The sequence below is a fragment of the Lithobates pipiens genome, unplaced genomic scaffold (genome assembly GCF_037356315.1).
Source record: "Lithobates pipiens isolate NorthernLeopardFrog02 unplaced genomic scaffold, aLitPip1_a1.2 Scaffold_27, whole genome shotgun sequence".
Lineage (NCBI taxonomy): Eukaryota > Metazoa > Chordata > Amphibia > Anura > Ranidae > Lithobates > Lithobates pipiens.
Window position 1 is genome coordinate 27760585 of NW_027507788.1, and position 22338 is coordinate 27782922.

The following is a 22338-nucleotide window of genomic DNA, read 5'->3' on the forward strand; positions in this document are numbered from 1 at the left end:
CAGAGATAATGCCTAGTACAAACAATGAGAAAACCGGATAAAAAAATAACGCTTTCAAGAGCGATCTTCCGATGATTTGATCGTTAGCACACAGCTTTCGTGACTGCCAAGCCGCCAGCTGTATTCCACCTTGCCAGCGTGTGACGTCTTTGAGGAGGTGCAGACGCTTCACAGACCTACTGTCTATGCGCCCACCCCCTAATCTTCCTGCCTGGCGTGCCGGTGGTCTCCAGGCAACCTAGAGTGACCAGGGTATGCCAAGGAGATCATGCGGCACCACCACCGGCCGAGATTTAATTACATCAGTTGCTTGAGTTTGGTATATTTAAAATGAATGTCATTTCTGAACAAAAACCACATACACTTTCGAAAAAATGAATTCAGTCAGGAAAAGTCTTCTGTTCTGCTCCTTCACATTTTCCCATCGTTGTGGTTCGAAAATGAATTAGACTTGACCCTTCTAAGCCCCTGTACACACGGTCGGAGATTCCGACAACCAAATCCGTCGGATTTTGTCCGACGGATCTTGTCCGAAACTGTTGCATACACACAGTCGGACAAGTTGTCGGAAAATCCGATCTTTCAGAACGTGATGGCGTAATTTGGTTACGATGGGACTACGTTCAGGCTAGTAGCCAATAGCTTTGATGTAGGAATTTGATCTGAGCATGCGTGGCACTTTTTCTGATCGGAATTCTCTACACATGATCGGAGTATGTCCGATCGGAGCATTTTGTCGGAAAATATTTCCGGAAAATTTGGTCCGACGGATATTCAGACGGAAACAGTCCGATGCAGACCACACACAGTCGGAATATCCGACAAAACGCTCCGATCGGACACATTCCGATGGAATCTCCGACCGTGTGTACAAGGGCTAATGATTAGAAAATCAAACGAACATTCTTAAACCAAATTTTTCAAACAGAAATCTATTTTTGTATGGCCAGCATAAGACTAGAAACAAAATAAATATGATACCGCTTAAATACCCCAATCTGTTATCCCAACCAACTGGCCACAATGTTTGCGGGTGCCGGTCAGGTTGAGTCGGGTTGAGTTAAGGCTCGCCAAACACATTGAGAACTACAGCAAAAAGAAGACTGTCCGCACACTGACTCGGCATATAGTGAACTCTGTTTAGTAAAGAATGGCTTCAGTTTGGTCTCCCTCCCATGGGAGAACCCCTCCCCATCATGTTTCGCCCAGTAGAGGTTTAATCGTAAAGTGGGCGCCTTTTTGGCTCCTGGTTAAAGCTCTGTGGGAAACATTCAAGGTGCTGCTCTTCACCACTGGAGAATGAGATAAAGTTCTGCCTGCAACAGAGAAGGTCTGTCTATCTAGCCATTTTTATCTCACCAGTCTGGACAATCCCAAAAGTCTCAAAATCTCTGTCATTTTATGTTAGTGCCTTGGGAACTGGTTCTTCCCAACTAGTAGTCTCATGATTAAGAGGGGAGGGTCCTGCACCTACTGTAGGTGCCCCTTAGATTCTGTGTGGTGGGCAGAGATCCTGCTACAAGAATTCTCTGCTGCAGACAGAAAATGTCTTGTTGACTTTGTAGAACCTGTCTACTTAGGGTTAGGTCCTCCTTCATTGGCAGATCTGCTGTCTCTTGAGGAGGATTCTTCAGTTGCCTTTACCTGTTTTGTCTCTGCTAAGATTTCTGTCGCTTGCTCTTTGGCTGCTGATGCTGTGCTGGATCAGGAGCTTTTCTAGACTTTAAGCTCACAACAGAAAAGTGGTTGTAAACCCTTATATATACCCAGTGAAGTGGCTGGCTTTAGGTAATACACAGAGATGAAACAAATCCTCCTACATAAGTTGTGCCTGTTTATCTGCAGTCTTCTTTTCTCTACATCTGTTCAAAGTGCTGCATTTATAAGCTTGTCTGAAAGTTCAGAAAAAAGGGGGTGGGGAGCTGAAGTCTTACTTTGCAGAGCTCAGTGAGGAGAGCTCTGACGGCTGATTGGAGGGACACACCCCCCTCCACAGAGCTTAGAGGAACAGAGCTGAGGTCTTCCATCTGCTGGAGCTCCCTCCCCTATTATAATTTTTCTCTTGGTGTCAGGAAAACTTGTCAGAAGTGATAGAGCTGATAGAGGAACAAAACAGAAGACAGAGCTGACACTTAGCACTCTTAAATAAGACAGAGACAGCTGTACACACAGGCTGATTCTGCTAAACTGTCAGATTTTAGTTGATTTTCAGCTTGGTGGTTTTTCAGCAGGATTCTCCTGCGAAGCATGGTGTGCTGGGGTGATGTTATAACTTTATTCTCAGTTCTGTCTGGTGATATCTATCCCACCAGTCTGAAGATTTCCAACATCTATCCTGCGTACCCTTGTGTCCCATGCACCCTCTTTCTTCAGTCACATTGACTGCCTTGGATCAAACCCATGTGTGTGTTCTTTGGGGTATCAAGAGTCAATTCACACCTCTTGTGGGCTGTCGTGCAGTTGGTGACACAGGGTTTCCTTGGTAAGTCTTGCCTAGTGAGAGTGGTTGTCAGTTCAAATATCCCTTTAGTTATGGAGTTCTCCTGGAGGGTCAGGAATGAAAGGGCCGTTCCATGTAGACTGGCTGGTCTTTATCACCTGAACCTATGCAATCTTAGATACCTTCCCGGGACCTGTTTTTTTAGGGGTTGGTACCCTTTTTTTCTCCTGACCACAGCATATTTTTGGTCATCTTTTACCTTTGGGAATTAGTTATAATTCTGTCAGAAACCATGAAATCAGACCGAGACAGAAGTACAGTTAAATCACACTTGTTTAACCACTTTCAGACCGAACCAATTTGCTGGTCAAAGACCAGACCACTTTTTGCGATTTGGCACTGCGTCGATTTAACTGACAATTGCGCGGTCGTGCGACGTGGCTCCCAAACAAAATTGACGTCCTTTTTTTCCCACAAATAGAGCTTTCTTTTGGTGGTATTTGATCACCCCTGCGGTTTTTATTTTTTGCGCTATAAACAAAAATAGAGCGACAATTTTGAAAAAAACGCATTATTTTTTACTTTTTGTTATAATAAATATCCCCCAAAAATATATAAAAAAACATTTTTTTCCCTCAGTTTAGGCCGATACGTATTCTTCTACATATTTTTGGTAAAAAAAATCGCAATAAGCGATTATTAATTGGTTTGCGCAAAAGTTATATCGTTTACAAAATAGGGATAGTTTTATAGCATTTTTATTAATAATTTTTTATTATTTTTTTTTTTACTAGTAATGGCGGCGATCAGCGATTTTTATCATGACTGCGTCATTGTGGGGGACCCATCAGACATTTTTGACACATTTTTGGGACCATTGTCATTTATACAGTAATCACTGCTATATAAATGCAGTGATTCCTGTGTAAATGACACTGGCAGTGAAGGGGTTAACCAGGGGGTGGCAGTGTAGGGGTTAAGTGTTCCTAGGGGTGTGTTACTAACTGTGGGTGGGTTGGGCTTTCATTTAGTGAACACTGATCTCTGCTCCAATCACATGGAGCAGAGATCAGCGTCACTAGTTGCTAGGCAGAATGGAGAAATGCTGTTTACTCGGCATTTGCTCCATTCGGCCGCTCCGTGAGACGATCGCAGGGATGCCCGCGGCGATCGAGTCCGCGGGTCCCGCGACCGGACTCACGGGGGTCCCGACCAGCGTGGGAGCGCGCCACCGGCGGCGCACTCCCGATGGCAGGGCGGCATTGAATATTGGACGTACCTGTACGCCAATATGCCTGCCCGTGCCATTCTGTCGACGTACATCGTCGTGCGCTGGTCGGGAAGTGGTTAATAATAAAAGTAAAAAAAAACAAACGTAGTCAAAACATAGCCAAAGTTTAGTAACCGGAATGGATAGTCAGCAAAGCCAGGAGTCAGGGATCAGAGTAGTGGAACAGCAAGCAGGATCTGTAGCCAGGAGGCATGTCAGCAACGCCAGTCTTTAAACATGAACGCAGGAGATAGTTTCTTGTGATGTGACCAAGGCGAAGGCAGAGCTTCTCTGGACTGGGCGGCTTAAGTAGGCAGGACTGATGAGCAGGATCATCAACAGCTGGGTAACTGTGGAAAGAGATGGGAGCTGGCAATTAGCTGACAACTGAGCAGCCAGCTCTGAGAAGGAAGGGCTGAGCCCAGCCCTGACAAATTCACCTGTTTTTAAGACAGTTTATGGTTGATCACCTTCTCGTTAGTTCAGCATTGGTGCCCTTTCCTTATGGAGTCATTCCCTGTGGTGGTGACCTTCTTAAGCATCAGACTGATTCTGTGTGTTCTTCCTCTAATTGTTTTGGCATGTTTTCCTACAGGACTCAGCCTCACATTCACATTCAGGTGGGGGTCCTTCATACAGCTCCTGGGCTGCAAGCAGTCCCCAGTTCTATTGGCGTTTGTTGTGCATCATTCAGTTGGACTACATTTCAACAGTATATGATTTCCTGTGCCCCTCCATGGATGGAGAAACAAAATTGGAATTTTATACTACCAGCAAAGTCCTTTTCTTGGAGTCTATTGAGGGGACTAAAATAAGGCATGCTGGGTAGAGGAGTTATCTTGGAGCTGACCTACAATTTTTTTGTCTGCCAGTGTGCAACCCTTCTGTAGGTGGCAGCATAACCTGACATTATCAGAATTCCTGTGCCCTTCAATTAAATGGGTTGTAAAGTCAGAAGGTTTTTTTATCCTTATGCATTAAGATAAAAAGCCTTCTGTCCCAACACCCCCTAATACTTACCTGAGCCCTATCTCTCTCCAGCGATGTACATGAGTGTCTTGGTCGTCCGATACTCTCTTTCCTGATTGGCTCCAGATGCTGTCAATCAAAGTCAGTCAGCCAATCAGGAGGGATCAATAGCCATTTAGATCTGACAAAAAAGCGGATGCTTTAAAAGGTTATCTCCATGTTCTGACGTCACTTCCGATGCATCTCCGAGTGCTTTCCATATTGGCTACGAGACGGATGTCCTGCCGGTTGTTCCTCTCCTCTCATGTTAATATCTACACACCACCATCCACCGGGGACCCGCTGAGTGACTACAGTATTATACTGTTATATGCCCATTGATCTTCATATAAGTGTGAGTAGCCATTTGGCTGATTTTATTTAAATATAACATTCATTGTATCTTCTGCCGCACTTAGTTTTTGGCGCATCTTGCTTTTCTCCCACTGGGATCAAACAGAAGCATTGTGAATAAAAAAGCCAAAGGTCGGTAACAAGTGGTTGCAGGATGAGATGAAGTAGAAACATAGTCAAGGAACAAGCCATAAGTTGAGGCGGCAGGAGTGACGAGAGCAAAATATTGGCTGGAAAGAGCATAATAATCTAGCAAACAGGGAGTGCACAGGCATGGTTTAAATAGGCAGTTCATAAAACTTTGAGGATCAAAGGGTTCAAGACTGACCCAGTTCAAGGCAGAATCATTTAAGGGAATGGCCAGAGTGCTGCACAGCATTCTAGGTAGCTCATCAAGATGAAACATCGCCAGACTCAGTAGAGGTTGCAGGTTCAGACCCAGGCCCAGACAGGTTCCTGGAATTATCCCAAAAGCCTCATTGGCACACAGAGTTGTATTTATTAACGCAATTTATTTTTAACTTTTAGATTTAAAAGAAGAGGGGAGTTTGGGACTTTGTATGAGGCAATGAGTGGGTAGGTGCATCTGCCTCCATCCCTAGTCATGTATTAAAAACAAAAGGCGGGCATAGTGGGACTTTGTATGAAGCATAACTATAGGATAATTATGCAAGGACATATTGGTGATTCCTCATCCATATACAAAAATTCAAGGTAAATAATGTAAAATTGATAACAAAGGTATCGACATCGACTTGATGTCTTATAATTCATATATATACATATATATATATATATATATATATATATATATATATACACAGTGCCTTGCGAAAGTATTCGGCCCCCTTTTTTTTCAACCTTTTGCCACATTTCAGGCTTCAAACATAAAGATATAAAATTTTAATTTTTTGTGAAGAATCACCAACAAGTGGGACACAATTGTGAAGTGGAACGAAATCTGTTGGATATTTTAAACTTTTTTAGCAAATTAAAAACTGAAAAGTGGTGCGTGCAAAATTATTCGGCCCCTTTACTTTCAGTGCAGCAAACTCACTCCAGAAGTTCAGCGAGGATCTCTGAATGATCCAATGTTGTCCTAAATGACTGATGGTGATAAATAGAATCCACCTGTGTGTAATCAAGTCTCTGTATAAATGCACCTGCTCTGTGATAGTCTCAGGGTTCTGTTGAAAGCGCAGAGAGCATCATGAAGACCAAGGAACACACCAGGCAGGTCCGTAATACTGTTGTGGATAAGTTTAAAGCCGGATTTGGATACAAAAAGATTTCCCAAGCTTTAAACATCCCAAGGAGCACTGTGCAAGCGATCATTTTGAAATGGAAGTAGTATCAGACCACTGCAAATCTACCAAGACCTGGCCGTCCCTCTAAACTTTCAGCTCAGACAAGGAGAAGACTGATCAGAGATGCAGCCAAGAGGCCCATGATCACTCTGGATGAACTGCAGAGAACTACAGCTGAGGTGGGAGAGTCTGTCCATAGGACAACAATCAGTCGTACACTGCACAAATCTGGCCTTTATGGAAGAGTGGCAAGAAGAAAGCCATTTCTCAAAGATATCCATAAAAAGTCTCGTCTAAAGTTTGCCACAAGCCACCTGGGAGACACACCAAACATGTGGAAGAAGGTGCTCTGGTCAGATGAAACCAAAATCCAACTTTTTGCCCACAATGCAAAATGATATGTTTGGCGTAAAAGCAACACAGCTCATCACCCTCAACACACCATCCCCTCTGTCAAACATGGTGGTGGCAGCATCATGGTTTGGGCCTGCTTTTCTTCAGCAGGGACAGGGAAGATGGTTAAAATTGAGGGGAAGATGGATGCAGCCAAATACAGGACCATTCTGGATGAAAACCTGTTAGAGTCTGCAAAAGACCTGAAACTGGGACGGAGATTTATCTTCCAACAAGACAATGATCCCAAACATACAGCAAAATCTACAAAGGAATGGTTCACAAATAAACTTGTCCAGGTGTTAGAATGGCCAAGTCAAAGTCCAGACCTGAATCAAATCGAGAATCTGTGGAAAGAGCTGAAAACTGCTGTTCACAAACGCTCTTCATCCAACCTCACTGAGCTCGAGCTGTTTTGCAAGGAAGAATGGGCAAGAATTTCAGTCTCTCGATGTGCAAAACTGATAGAGACATACCCCAAGCGACTTGCAGCTGTAATCGCAGCAAAAGGTGGCTCTACAAAGTATTAACGCAAGGGGGCCGAATAATTTTGCACGCCCCACTTTTCATTTTTTTATTAGTTAAAAAAGTTTCAAAAATCCAATAGATTTCGTTCCACTTCACAATTGTGTCCCACTTGTTGGTGATTCTTCACAAAAAATAAAAATGTTATATCTTTATGTTTGAAGCCTGAAATGTGGCAAAAGGTTGAAAAGTTCAAGGGGGCCGAATACTTTGGCAAGGCACTGTATATATATATATATATATATATATATATATATATATATATATACACACACACATATCTTAACATATTCCACAATAGTGATAGACTTATTGATATGAAATACGTTGTTTAGAGATAAATGATCCTAAATTGATTGAAGAGTAAAACATTGTGAATAAAATGCGTACACAAACACATGCTTGCAAAATGTAGCATATAACGGCTCTACGCGTTTTAGATTTAGCAGTCATTTTGTATGTTTTTTTGTATTTGTGTCCTCTAATAATGATTGTATGTATTGTTAGTGAAAAAGTAATTTACAATGAGTATAAAATATATCTGTACCAGGATAGGGATAGAACAACTGTCAGATTTCTACTTCTTTCTGTGGTGACTGTTGCAGACATTCCCCTTACCTCCTGTCTGGTGAAATCATTGTCAACTGGACAGGAAATTAGTGAAAATCTCTCAAATGAAGACCTAGATAGCAACCAGTAAATAAAAACCTGACAGCTTCTACACTTTATTCAGGACCAGAAAAAAATTAATGTTGGCTTGACATACGCTTAAAAAAATGAATTTGCTTACTTAATGCACACATTTTGGCAATCATGGAGAGATCACAAACCAGAACCTGGAACTGCTGATACATCTTGGTAGGCTTTTGCCTATTAAACTTGGAGATGTCTGAACTCCCCAGCTATTTTTTCAGTGTTACTGTAGTCTAATGACATAACACTTTACAGACATGCAAAAGTCACTGTAGGCTTATATGGAAACAATATCCTTACCGTTTGCTTCATCGCTCAACAAAATTAGAGATTTAGGAGAGTATTTCTAAAAAATTTGCATAGCATAAATTTGCACCCTCTGAAAGTACATGTACATTCTTTTGGTGCAAATGTGGTGAAAATGAATGTTATTGAGCTCTTTTCTGTCATGTTTTTTTATTGATTTAACCACTACAATACTGGGCACTTTTGCCCCCTTCCTTCCCAGCCCAATTTTCAGCTTTCAGCGCTCTCGCACTTTCAATGACAATTGCGCAGTCATGCCACGCTGTACCCAAATTACATTTTTATCATTTTGTTTGCACAAATAGAGCTTTATTTTGGTGGTATTTATTCACAACTCAGTTTTTTATTTTTTGCGATATAAGCGAAAAAATAGCAGAAATTTGAAAAAAAAAACCAATATTTTCTTCTTTCTATTTTAAAAGAAATCCAATAAAATAGAATTTTGTCATAAATTTAAGCCAAAATGTATTCTGCTACATGTTTTTTGGTGAAAAAAATTCCGTTAAGTGTATAATAATTGGTTTGTGTGATCACGGACATATGTACGCAAATGATCATGTACAGATGTGTGCAGGTGATCATGACATATGTGTGCAGATAATCATTGGGACATGTGATTTTAGTGGGACATATGTGGGGGACGTGTGTTTTTATTATTTGGGGACCTGTGTGTTTATTATTTGGGGACATGTGTGGAGACGTGTGTTTTACACTAGACTGGTGATCAGTGAGTAAAAAGCTGTAAAAAACAGCTCATACTCACTGATCACCAGCCGGCTGCAGCGATCCACTCTCCTCTCCTCAATGATGACTTCCGTGTGAGGAGAGGAGAGCCAATTGCCTAGCAACCAGCTGTTTGTTTACATCACATGACGGCTGTGATTGGACACGGCCATCATGTGATTAGGAGGGCCAATCACAGAGCCCTCCTGCCGATCCAAGATACGCCGCGTGCGGGTGACATGAGCACATCGGAATTGCGCCTCTGCGCGGGCACGGGCGCACGCGATCCCCCTCCTTCTGAAGGATGTTCCTGAACGTCCAGTCAGAAGGAGAGAGCTCCCACCCGGCCATATATATGCATTGGCCGGATGGGAAGTAGTTAAAAAAAAATTTATATTGCCATTAGATGGCGCTGAGTATCATATTTCCTATGATGATTGTGTCAAGATCTACATTTCCAGCTCCCCGTATAATCCATGGGGTTCATTAACTTTTTTAAAACCTTCTGTATGAACTATGCACAGTTGTAATCTTCAGCTGTATACTAACTGCTTTTTGTAGAAACCATTTTTAATCATGTTCTTTTCTTAACAAATTTTTATTATAATTTTGGCCTAATCCTTGGGTAGAGATAGTCCTGTTCCTTCCATTATACCGGGGGCATGCTTGGGGCAGCCCTAAGTATCCCGTTCCAATATCCTATCATTAGAGATGGTGGTACCCCCCCCCCCCCCCCCCACCTTAAGACTAATCTGATTGAGGCTACTCTATATTTCCTATGATACTTAATGCCATCTATTGGCCAAATAATACATGTGGTGCAGAACAGCTGACTTGTTACTTGTGCTGCTTCATCTGAATCTGAACTTTGCTATAGAGGGGCATAGAAAAGGTTGACACCAAGTCACACCACACTATTTATCATCATATCATACTCTACATGTTTTTTGGGACATGATTTTTCAGTTTCATTTATGCCCTCATTTTTAAAGGTATGTGAATTGTGCCAGATATAAAGAAGAGCAAAACCTTATTGCATTCCAGTACCACCAGAAAATCTACTATCGATCTTTCAGAGATATCCTGCCACACACTGAACTGCTTGTCTGGTATGGGGAGGAATATGGAAAAGAGCTTGGCATTCGATGGGGCACACTGTGGAAACGTAAAGCATTTTCTAAAGGTAAGAGATGCTGCTGGGTTTTAATATCTTTACAGGAACTGACTCTGTAAAGGTGGCCGTCTCCATTGAACTTGAGTGGTAAAGGAATACGTGCCTTAGCAACATCTCAGGAACATTTGTCCAGCAGTCGTCTCTGCAGAGCACGGATATCCTAATGTTGCCCTTTTACCACACTTTCCACTTTAAAAATGTTTTCCAGAGTTTGCTGTCTACAAGAATCCACAGCATTTGCTATATGAGCCACCATATTTGGGCCAGATTATTCTGTCATGGTCAGGGGTCAGGCCCGGAGACCAGAAGCTATAGCAGTAGAGATTCTCACACCGACCAACACAATGTTCTTTATAATTGTAAATAACTGCTTACTGTGAATAGGCTTGCTGGCTAATATGAATGAATCTATGCACTCTACAAAGCACTAAATAATATTTAAATGTTTGATATAAAAAATGATTTCCTTTAATGAAGGGTAGGCTACCTTTGAGCGGTGGAGATTTACTTAAACAACCAGAAGATCAAAGATTACCAATGTGAAGCTTTCTGACACAAAGAAAGGCTGACTAGCCTCTATTCTGGCCTGGATGACTTGTTTGAGTTCTGGTTTGGCTGACTGGTTTACAGTCTGTTCTGGTTGTCTGTGTTGAGTTACGCTCTGACTGACTGATTTTGGTTCTGTCCTGGTTGACCGGTTTTAGTTCTGACCTGGTTGACTGGTTTGAATTCTGGCCTGGTCGGCTGAGTTGAGTTCTGGCCTGACTGACTGGTTTGAGTTCTGACCTGACAGACTTGTTTATATTGTGGCCTGTATGGCTTAGTTAAGTTATGACCTAATAGACTGGTTTAAGTTCTTACCTGATAGACTGATTTGAGTTCTGACCTGACAGACTGGTTTGTGTTCTGGTCTGGTTGGCTGAGTTGAGTTCTGGCCTGACGGACTGGCTTGAGTTCTGGCCTGACGGACTGGCTTGAGTTCTGGCCTGACGGGACTGGCTTGAGTTCTGGCCTGACGGACTGGCTTGAGTTCTGGCCTGGTTGACTGTTTTGAGTTCCTGCCTGGTTGGCCAAGTTGAGCTCTGGCCTGGTAGACTGGTTTGAGTTCTGGCCTGGTAGACTGTTTTGAGTTCTGGCCTGGTAGACTGGTTTGAGTTCTGGCCTGGTTGTCTGGTTGAGTCCTTGCCTGGTTGGTTGAGTTTAGTTTGGCCTGACGAACTGATTCCACTTCTGACTTGATGGACTGGTTTGAGATCTGGCCTGGTTGGCTGAGTTAAGTTCTGGCCTGGTGAACTGGTTTAAGTTCTTGCCTGACAGACTGATTTGAGTTCTGACCTGACAGACTTGTTTATATTCTGGCCTGGTTGGCTTAGTTAAGTTATGACCTAATAGACTGGTTTAAGTTCTTACCTGATAGACTGATTTGAGTTCTGACCTGACAGACTGGTTTGTGTTCTGGTCTGGTTGGCTGAGTTGAGTTCTGGCCTGACGGACTGGCTTGAGTTCTGGCCTGACGGACTGGCTTGAGTTCTGGCCTGACGGGACTGGCTTGAGTTCTGGCCTGACGGACTGGCTTGAGTTCTGGCCTGACAGGACTGGCTTGAGTTCTGGCCTGACGGACTGGCTTGAGTTCTGGCCTGACGGACTGGCTTGAGTTCTGACCTTGTTGACGAGGATGAGTTCTGGCCTGGTTGGCTGAGTTGAGTTCTGGCCTGGTAGACTGGTTTGAGTTCTGGCCTGGTAGACTGGTTTGAGTTCTGGCCTGGTAGACTGGTTAGAGTTCTGGCCTGGTTGTCTGGTTGAGTCCTTGCCTGGTTGGTTGAGTTTAGTTTGGCCTGACAAACTGATTCCACTTCTGACTTGATGGACTGGTTTGAGATCTGGCCTGGTTGTCTGGTTGAGTCCTTGCCTGGTTGGTTGAGTTTAGTTTGGCCTGACGAACTGATTCCACTTCTGACTTGATGGACTGGTTTGAGATCTGGCCTGGTTGGCTGAGTTAAGTTCTGGCCTGGTGGACTGGTTTAAGTTCTTGCCTGACAGACTGATTTGAGTTCTGACCTGACAGACTTGTTTATATTCTGGCCTGGTTGGCTTAGTTAAGTTATGACCTAATAGACTGGTTTAAGTTCTTACCTGATAGACTGATTTGAGTTCTGACCTGACAGACTGGTTTGTGTTCTGGTCTGGTTGGCTGAGTTGAGTTCTGGCCTGACGGACTGACTTGAGTTCTGGCCTGACGGGACTGGCTTGAGTTCTGGCCTGACGGGACTGGCTTGAGTTCTGGCCTGACGGACTGGCTTGAGTTCTGGCCTGACGGGACTGGCTTGAGTTCTGGCCTGACGGACTGGCTTGAGTTCTGGCCTGACGGACGGGCTTGAGTTCTGACCTTGTTGACGAGGATGAGTTCTGGCCTGGTTGGCTGAGTTGAGTTCTGGCCTGGTAGACTGGTTTGAGTTCTGGCCTGGTAGACTGGTTTGAGTTCTGGCCTGGTAGACTGGTTAGAGTTCTGGCCTGGTTGTCTGGTTGAGTCCTTGCCTGGTTGGTTGAGTTTAGTTTGGCCTGACAAACTGATTCCACTTCTGACTTGATGGACTGGTTTGAGATCTGGCCTGGTTGTCTGGTTGAGTCCTTGCCTGGTTGGTTGAGTTTAGTTTGGCCTGACGAACTGATTCCACTTCTGACTTGATGGACTGGTTTGAGATCTGGCCTGGTTGGCTGAGTTAAGTTCTGGCCTGGTGGACTGGTTTGAGTTCTTGCCTGACAGACTGATTTGAGTTCTGACCTGACAGACTTGTTTATATTCTGGCCTGGTTGGCTGAGTTAAGTTATGACCTAATAGACTGGTTTAAGTTCTTACCTGATAGACTGATTTGAGATTTGACCTGACAGACTGGTTTGTGTTCTGGTCTGGTTGGCTGAGTTGAGTTCTGGCCTGACGGACTGGCTTGAGTTCTGGCCTGACGGACTGGCTTGAGTTCTGACCTTGTTGACGAGGATGAGTTCTGGCCTGGTTGGCTGAGTTGAGTTCTGGCCTGACTGGTTTAAGTTCTTACCTGACAGACTGGTATGAGGTCTTACCTGACAGACTGGTATGAGGTCTTACCTGAAGGACTGATTTGAGATCTATCTTGGTTGGTTGGCTTGAGTTCTGGCTGGGCTTACTGGCTAACATAAAATATCAGAAAGGTCCTAATTGTCTAACTTTTGCAAAGGCTCTATCTCTTAGGACTACATTTTACTGGGAGCTAACTGCGTTTTTTTGTTTTGTTTTAGTACAAAGACAGACAGCAGATATCCACCCTTGTCAGTGGTGCAAAATAGCTTTTAGAAATGAAGACTCTCTAAGCAAACACCTGCAGTCAAAGCACTCTGTACCTGTGAGACGTTCTGGAATAGAACAGCGGCCCTGTATAGCAAAACCTAGAGAGAATCGCGCCTCGCCTGCTCTTCCAGAAGAATCAGTAGGCCATCCCTCTGCACTACGGAACCTTTCAAGGAAGGAAAACCTTAAAAGAAATCAAGTCTATAAAGACAAATTAGCCACAAATAACTTGAGGTCACGTAGAGATGGTTTAGTGCAAAAGCCACATTATAAACCTACTAAGAGGTTTTCTGGAGATACTTCAGGTCCCACAGAAGTTACCAGACGAGGGCTACAGGTACAGCCTGCAACGGGGGGACCACAGCTATGCAAAAAGTGTGGAAAAAACTTCAGTGTAAGTCTAAAGGGACATCAAGTGTTAGTTTCAGAGGAGAGGACTTCTCTGTGTAAGGAGTGTGATAAGTACTTTGTAGGGGATGTGAAGACACACAATGGGGCTCAAGCAGAGGAGAGATCCTTCAAATGTGTGGAGTACAGAAAAGGATTTTCACCATTAAGATACAAAAAATCACATCAAATTTCTCATTTAGAGGAGAAGCCATATAAATGTAAGGTGTGCGGGAAAAGCTTCTCCCATATAGGACATCTGAATGGTCACCACAGGACTCACACAGGGGAGAGGCCATATAAATGTAAAAAGTGTGGGAAGAGCTTCTCCCAAGTAGGAAATCTGGATATTCATTACAGGACTCACACAGGGGAGAGGCCTTATACCTGTAAGGAGTGCGGGAAGAGCTTCTCCCATATAGGAAATCTGAATAGTCACCACAGGACTCACACAGGGGAGAGGCCTTATACCTGTAAGGAGTGCGGGAAGAGTTTCTCTCAAGTAGGGCACCTAAAAAGACATCAGAGTACTCACACAAGAGACAAACCACATAAATGTAAAAAGTGCGGGAAAAGCTTCTCCCAAGTACAATATTTGAATATTCATGACAGGACTCACACGGGGAAGAAGCCCTATAAATGTAAAAAGTGCGGGAAAAGCTTCTCTCAAGTAGGGAAACTGAAGATTCATGACAGGACTCACACAGGGGAGAGGCCTTATACATGTAGGGAGTGCGGGAAGAGTTTCTCTCAAGTAGGGCACCTAAAAATACATCAGAGTACTCACACAAGAGACAAACCATATAAATGTAAAACGTGCGGGAAAAGCTTCTACCGGATAGGAAATATGAAAATTCATGACAGGACTCACACAGGGAACAAGTCCTATAAATGTAAAAAGTGCGAGAAAAGCTTCTCTCGAGTGGGGAAACTGAAGGTTCATGACAGGACTCACACAGGGGAGAGGCCTTATACATGTAAGGAGTGCGGGAAGAGTTTCTCTCAACTAGGGCACCAAAAAAGACATCAGAGTACTCACACAGGAGAGAAAACATATAAATGTAAAACGTGCGGGAAAAGCTTCTCCTGGGTAGGAAATCTGAAAATTCATGACAGGACTCACACAGGAAACAAGTCCTACAAATGTAAAAAGTGCGAGAAAAGCTTCTCTCAAGTGGGGAAACTGAAGATTCATGACAGGACTCACACAGGGGAGAGGCCTTATACATGTAAGGAGTGCGGGAAGAGTTTCTCTCAAGTAGGGCACCTAAAAATACATCAGAGTACTCACACAAGAGAAAAACCATATAAATGTAAAACGTGCGGGAAAAGCTTCTCCCGGGTTGGAAATCTGAAAATTCATGACAGGACTCACACAGGAAACAAGTCCTACAAATGTAAAAAGTGCGAGAAAAGCTTCTCTCAAGTGGGGAAACTGAAGATTCATGACAGGACTCACACAGGGGAGAGGCCTTATACATGTAAGGAGTGCGGGAAGAGTTTCTCTCAAGTAGGGCACCTAAAAATACATCAGAGTACTCACACAAGAGAAAAACCATATAAATGTAAAACGTGCGGGAAAAGCTTCTCCCGGGTTGGAAATCTGAAAATTCATGACTGGACTCACACAGGAAACAAGCCCTACAAATGTAAAAAGTGCGAGAAAAGCTTCTCTCAAGTGGGGAAACTGAAGATTCACGACAGGACTCACACAGGGGAGAGGCCTTATACATGTAAGGAGTGCGGGAAGAGTTTCTCTCAAGTAGGGCACCTAAAAATACATCAGAGTACTCACACAAGAGAAAAACCATATAAATGTAAAACGTGCGGGAAAAGCTTCTCCCGGGTTGGAAATCTGAAAATTCATGACAGGACTCACACAGGAAACAAGCCCTACAAATGTAAAAAGTGCGAGAAAAGCTTCTCTCAAGTGGGGAAACTGAAGATTCATGACAGGACTCACACAGGGGAGAGGCCTTATACATGTAAGGAGTGCGGGAAGAGTTTCTCTCAACTAGGGCACCTAAAAAGACATCAGAGTACTCACACAGGTAAGGGACCATATAAATATAAGGAGCGCAGTAAGAGCTTCTCGCAAGCAGGGAGTCAGAACATTCATTGCAGGACCCAGAGAGGGGAGAAGCCCAAAAAAATGTAAAAAGTGCGGGAAAGCTTCTCTCGAGTGGGGAAACTGCATATTCATGACTGTACTCACATAAGGGAGAAGCCATATAAATGTAAGAAGTGCAAGAAGAGCTTCTCTATATTAGCAATTTTGAGGAGACATCACCTGCCTCACACAGGGGAGAGGCCTTATACATGTAAGGTGTGCGGGAAGAGCTTCTCTCAAGTAGGGAATCTAAAAAGACACCACAGTATTCACACCATGTAAATGTAAGGAGTGCGGAAATAGCTTTTCACTATTAGGGCACCTCAAGCTACATCAGCAGACTCCCATGGGGGACAACCCCTATAAATGTAAGGAGTGCGGTAGGAGATACTCTCAATTATATCCCCTAAAGAGACATCAAAGCACGCACACGGGGAAGAGGCCTAAAGCTTCTCTCAAGTAGGAAACCTTTAAAGACTTCATAATACTCACTAGAGCTGCATTAATTAATTGTTAAGAACCCAGATTTTTTTCCCCCCCCCTCGTGATCTTAACAAAGCAGTTTCCCGATTCTATGCAGAGTTCTCTGCTCAAGCCGACAGCTGTCAAAAAAAATAAATAACAAAAAACAAGCAGTCTGCCAAGTTGTACAACATTCATAATTATAAACATTGTAGCATTTTGTTCTTAAGATCAAATGAATGAACTTCTGTCTGTAAATGAGGGCAGTTTAACCACATAAAGCGAAGTTCCACCCAAAAGTGGAACTTCCGCTCATTTGTCTCCTCTCCTCCTCCGGTGCCACAATTGCCACCTTTCTGGGGGGGACAGGATACTTGTCTTTGACAGTTGATGCCAGCTTTTGACCGTACTTCCTCAGTTGTTTTTTAAGCTGCAATTTGCCGTTGTTCTTGGGTCATTAACATTTGCTGGTTGAAAACCATTCGATTGGACTTCTTTTGGACACCCCGATGGTGAAGGACTTTTTGTGCCCCTCAATGGATTTTTGTGTTCACTAGAGCTGCCAGAATGAAAATCATGATTTTTTTTTTGCTTAGAATAAAAAGATCATGATTCTCTCACGATTCTCGCGAGTAAAATCTTTCACATTATACAAAAAAAAGGGGGCTAACTTTACTGGTTAGTTTTTTTATTTTAATTTAATTTTGTTTTAATTCATTAAAGTCATAAAAAAAAAAAAAAAAATTGAAAGACTGCTGCACAAATACAGTGGGATATAAAATATTGCAACAACCACCATTTTATTCTCTAGGGTGTCTAATAAAACATATATATATATATATATATATATATATATATATATATATATGTAATTTTTTATATATATATATATATATATATATATATATATATATATATATATGTAATTTTCTAGCAAAAAAAAATTATTTTAACTTGAAACCAACAAATGTCAGAAAAAGGTTTAGTGTTTAAAGTGGTGTTGCCACCCAAAAAAAAATTGCGTAAAATTCATAAAAAAATTAAATAATTGGAAAAATAATGTAATTTTCTAGCAAAAAAAAAAAAAATGATTTTAACTTGAAACCAACAAATGTCAGAAAAAGGTTTAGTGTTTAAAGTGGTGCCACCCAAAAAAAAAATAGAGTAAAATTCATAAAAAAATAAAATAATTGGAAAAATAATTTTTTTACTTGTAGTCCCTCGTAGTCTACGTCCTTCAGTGCCCAGGCTGCTGACATCACTTCCCCTCACACCGCACAGTCATCTGGGACCTGTCACGTGTCCCAGATGACTATGTGGCGTATCACGGCGCCGCTCGCGCATGCGCAGTGGGTGCCCGGCTGTGAAGCCACAGTAAGAATGCCGGTGCCACAAGTGGAGCGGGGGAACGAGGAGGGGCTTCGTTCCCCCACATCGCTGGACCCTGGGACAGGTAAGTGTCCGATTATTAAAAGTCAGCAGCTGCAGTATTTGTAGCTGCTGACTTTTAAATTTTTTTTTTTTTTAGGGGGCACCCCACTTTAAGTGGTTAAACTTTTTTCACTTAAGCTGGTCATACACTTATAGATTATCTGCAGATTTTCTATGGTTATATGGAAAAAAGTGCAACAAATTTCTCCATGTTCGCTAAACTGTGTGGATGGATGAATCTCCCACTTTTTCCATCTAGCCATAGAAAATCTGCAGATAATCTATAAGTGTATGGCCAGCTTTACAGATAAAGTCTATTCCATTGACAAATTGTTACAATGTTTATACTTAAAGCGGGAGTTCCGCCGTTTTTTTTTAAAAGCCAGCGGCTACAAATACTGCAGCTGCTGACTTTTAAAATAAGGACACTTACCCGCCCAGCGTGCCCGCGATGTCGGCACCCGAAGCCGATCTCTCGATCGTCTCTCGGGTGCTGCCGCCGCCATCTTGGGTATGGGAATCAGGAAGTGGAGCCTTTCGGCTTCATTTCCCGGTTCCCTAGTGCGCATGCGCGAGTCGCGCTGTGCAATAAGGATGGACCCGCTGCCTCTGGGATCTGTGTGTTTCCCAGCAGGCAGCGGGGGACTTTCGGAAAGGGGTGTAATCTACGCCCCTTTCCGCAGAGAGCTATCCCGGAAGTGGGTGCAGATACCTGTACTGTACAGGTATCTGCACCCCCTCCCCCCTGAAAGGTGCCAATTGTGGCACCGGAGGGGGGGAGGATTCCAATGAGCGGAAGGTCCACTTTAAGTTCAACTGATAAAGAATGTTTTGATTCTTGGCAGACTGCCCAGTTTTTCTCTTCCTTTCTTTTGAGCGCTGTGGCTTCAGAAGAGCAGAGAGAATTCTTTGCATAGAAAGAATTGTGAAACACTTTAGTGAAGATCGTGATAGCGATTCTTGACGATCAATTGTGCAGCTCTAATGCTCACCTTAAAAACCTTTTCTTGGAGTCCACCGAGGGACACTGGTGCCACTTGTCTATGTTCTTTATTGTGCTCTTTGCAAAAAAATAAAATAAGGCATTCTCATAGTGGTATAGGTATTCTGGGCTGGCTTACAATTTTTTGGCAGTGTCCAGTCCTCCTGTAGGCAGCGATATAACCAAAGGTCAAAGATGTTCTGTGTTTCTCAGTAGACTCCAAGAGAAGGTTTTTACATTAAGTACAAAAATATATATTTTTTCTCACTGTATACATCATGTTCTAGCATGTTCTTGATCAATGTCCTAGCATGTTCTTGATCAATGTCCTAGCATGTTCTTGATCAATGTCCTAGCATGTTCTTGATCAATGGCCTAGCATGTTCTTGATCAATGTCCTAGCATGTTCTTGATCAATGTCCTAGCATGTTCTTGATCAATGTCCTATGGCTCTGTATGGTGTACTCTTGAAGGAAGATCGGGAGGGACCAAGCTTGCCAGTTTTTTTTTTTTAACGACAAGACAACTTGACACGGTCCTCGTCCCATCTTAAAATCTGTCTGCACTACCCCCGCAGGAGAGCTGAAAGATGTTAACTCTGCTCTAACCCTGTGCAGGCGTGGCAGTTAGAACCATATTTTTTTTGTTAACACAAAGTTATAGTTTTGTAGAACCACATCCTTCCATAGCTATCCTTCAAAGCCAGGTGACCCGTCTCATATAAGAAAAGATGTGATAAGTTCTGCACGTTCATTTGTCGGGATCCTTTTATATCAAAGAGAATGTCACTTGGGCAAATAAGGGCAAGATGTTAAAAATAATCCATCCACTGATACCTTTGCTGCGTTCCCATTGGAGCGCTTACTGAAAACCTGGTGCTTCCAGATATGGTGGAGCATGTGAGCTCCTCCCAGGATGCAGTGCTTGGGTCTAAGAGGCTCACCTGAAAGGCCCGCTTTAGTTTTCCGTAGATAGGGTTAAAACCACTTTCAGCTCATGTTTTTGCTATACCCTGTTTCCCCGAAAATAAGACCTAGGGTGATTGTCGGTGATGGCTGCAATATAAACCCTACCCCCCAAATAAGCCCTAGTTAAAGTCCTTGTAGGTCTTATTTTCAGGGTAGGGCTTATTTTCGGAGAAACAGGGTAGAGCTTATTTGGGGGGTAAGGCTTATATTGCAGCCATCACCAACAATCACGCTAGGTCTTATTTTCGGGGAAACAGGGTAGGTGTCCTGGAAGTTTTCCAGGAAACCAACAAGAAGTCATATGAAATCTTTACAAATTGAGAGCATATCTACTTTTAGACTGTAGTCACCGAAATAGAAATGCCTGTTGGAAGATTTTGTCTCATCTCTTGTTCTGATGGCAAACCTAAGCCCTTGTACACACGGTCGGACATTCCAAAATTCGAAACTGGTGTTGCATACACAGGGTCAGACAAAGTTGTCGGAAAATCCAATCGTTCGTAACGTGATGGCGTTCGTGCGTTACGACGGAACTACGTTGAGGCTAGTAGCCAATAGCTTTGCTCTCATACTTTGATCTGAGCATGCGTGGCACTTTGTCCGATCGGAATTCTTTACAAACGATCGGGAAAAGTATGATCGGATTCTGTTGTCGGAAAATTTGAGATCCTGCAATAGAGCCCACACACGATCGGATTTTCCGACAATATAATCCGATTGGACCGTTTCCGTCGGAATTTTCGACCGTGTGTACAAGGGCTAAGAGTTTGGATTTCCCATCACTTTCTGTCTTCGGGGGGAACCTTTTCAATGGAGGCAAAGACAGCAATAAATCCTGGCAGGATTTCCAAAGCCTTCCCTATTTAATCCAAAATGTAAAAAAAAGCATTTTGCCTATACATTCAATTTAACATGGTGTAAGCTAAAACACCATCTGACACAGAGCTTACACATGGTTGGTTTAGGACCTCTGAGCTCCATTGTGCCGCGTACACACGGTCGGAGAATCCGTCGGAATGTCGGTGTCGTCAGATAATCCGACTGTGTGTGGTATGCATCGGACTGATTCCGTCCGAATCTCCGTCGGACCCAATTTTCCAACATGTTGGAAATATTTCCCGACCAACTGGGCCGGTCGGACATACTCCGATCATGTGTAAAACCTTTTTTTTCGGACCAAGTGCCACGCATGCTCAGATCGAATTCCTACATCAAAGCTATTGGCTACTAGCCTGAACGTAGTCCCATCGTAACGAAATTACATCATCACGTTCTGAAAGATTGCATTTTTCGCCAACTTGGCCCGACCGTGTGTATGCAATAGTTTCGGACAAAATCCGACGGATTTGGTTGTGGAAATCTCTGACCGTGTGTACAGGGGCTTAGAGGAAAGTAGTGTGGGGGAAGATGGTAAAGGTATCAGTAGTGGGGTGGGCAGTTGTGATAAGAGAACCTGTCACCTTTCCCTAAATGGCTAAGTGACAGAGCCCCAGTAGAGTGGTCTCAGTTTGTGTTTCCCATACACAGCATCAGATTTTTCCTTTTAATATATTGTTTTTTTTTTCATATATAATAATATATTGTAATGCATGAGGAGAAAGATAGGTAGAAGCTGACTGATATATATAAGCTATATAAAGTCTGATACATATCTTTCTTTAGATTGACAAATGAGTTCCTTTACTATTCTTCTGTTGTCCCAGTTGTACTATTAATTCCAGAAAAAAAAAATCTGTAACATTAAATCCTGTTGTAAAACACAGTTGCAAATTCTTTACTTATCTAATATTTTGCATGTTGTTTGGTGGTATTGATAGTATGTAGATATGCAGGTTTATGTTTTTAGGGTTCAGATTGCATGTAAAAAATAATAATATGTGAAGCAGTACTAGTAATAAAGTAAATATTGGGAGTTCTGGTCTGTTGGCTGTGCTTGTCAGGCACTTAGTGAGGGACATTTATCAATTCTCGGATGTCTTAAGCATAATCATTGATCGCCATATTGTTTGTAATATTCTCTCCTATGATCATTAACTCCATCTAGTGGCCACAATGTGGTGGTTTCCTGAAATACCTCAATAATAAAAAATAAATAAAAAAACACATCATAGATGGAGCTGACAATCATATAAAATAATCATAGTTGGATCATTTGTCACACCAATTTGAATGCTTCAAACATTCGCATATTTTCTTTTTCAGTAATTGTTATTATTTTTTTGAAAATGTACATTTTTAGACCAAGCTCTCATAGAATCATACAGGGATGCATATGAATTTACACATATAATGTACTGTTTTCCTATTTCATTCTATACAGAATCTCGCAGTCAGCTAGCCTAGGCAAGGCGAGTAGGCTTTCCCTATTCCCATACCACCCACTTTGTTCAGAGAGGTGTGGAACTGGAGCCAGGGGCACCTACCTTTTGGTTTTACAGCTTATTGGGTATTACAAGGGTAGCACAATGAGTGAGTTAGAAAGG

The 22338-nt window shown here is 42.7% G+C and overlaps 1 protein-coding gene across 1 annotated transcript in view; it reads left to right on the forward strand.

Annotated features, from left to right (window-relative positions):
• Positions 1-17196, forward strand: part of LOC143932926 (uncharacterized) — a 50411-nt gene extending 33215 nt beyond the window's left edge. Inside the window, exons 8-9 of the mRNA XM_077455864.1 lie at positions 10012-10202; positions 13467-17196. Coding sequence (XP_077311990.1) covers positions 10012-10202; positions 13467-16060 — 2785 coding nt within the window. The 3' untranslated portion in view covers positions 16061-17196. The remainder of the gene's footprint in view (positions 1-10011; positions 10203-13466) is intronic.
• The last annotated feature ends 5142 nt before the right edge of the window (positions 17197-22338 follow it).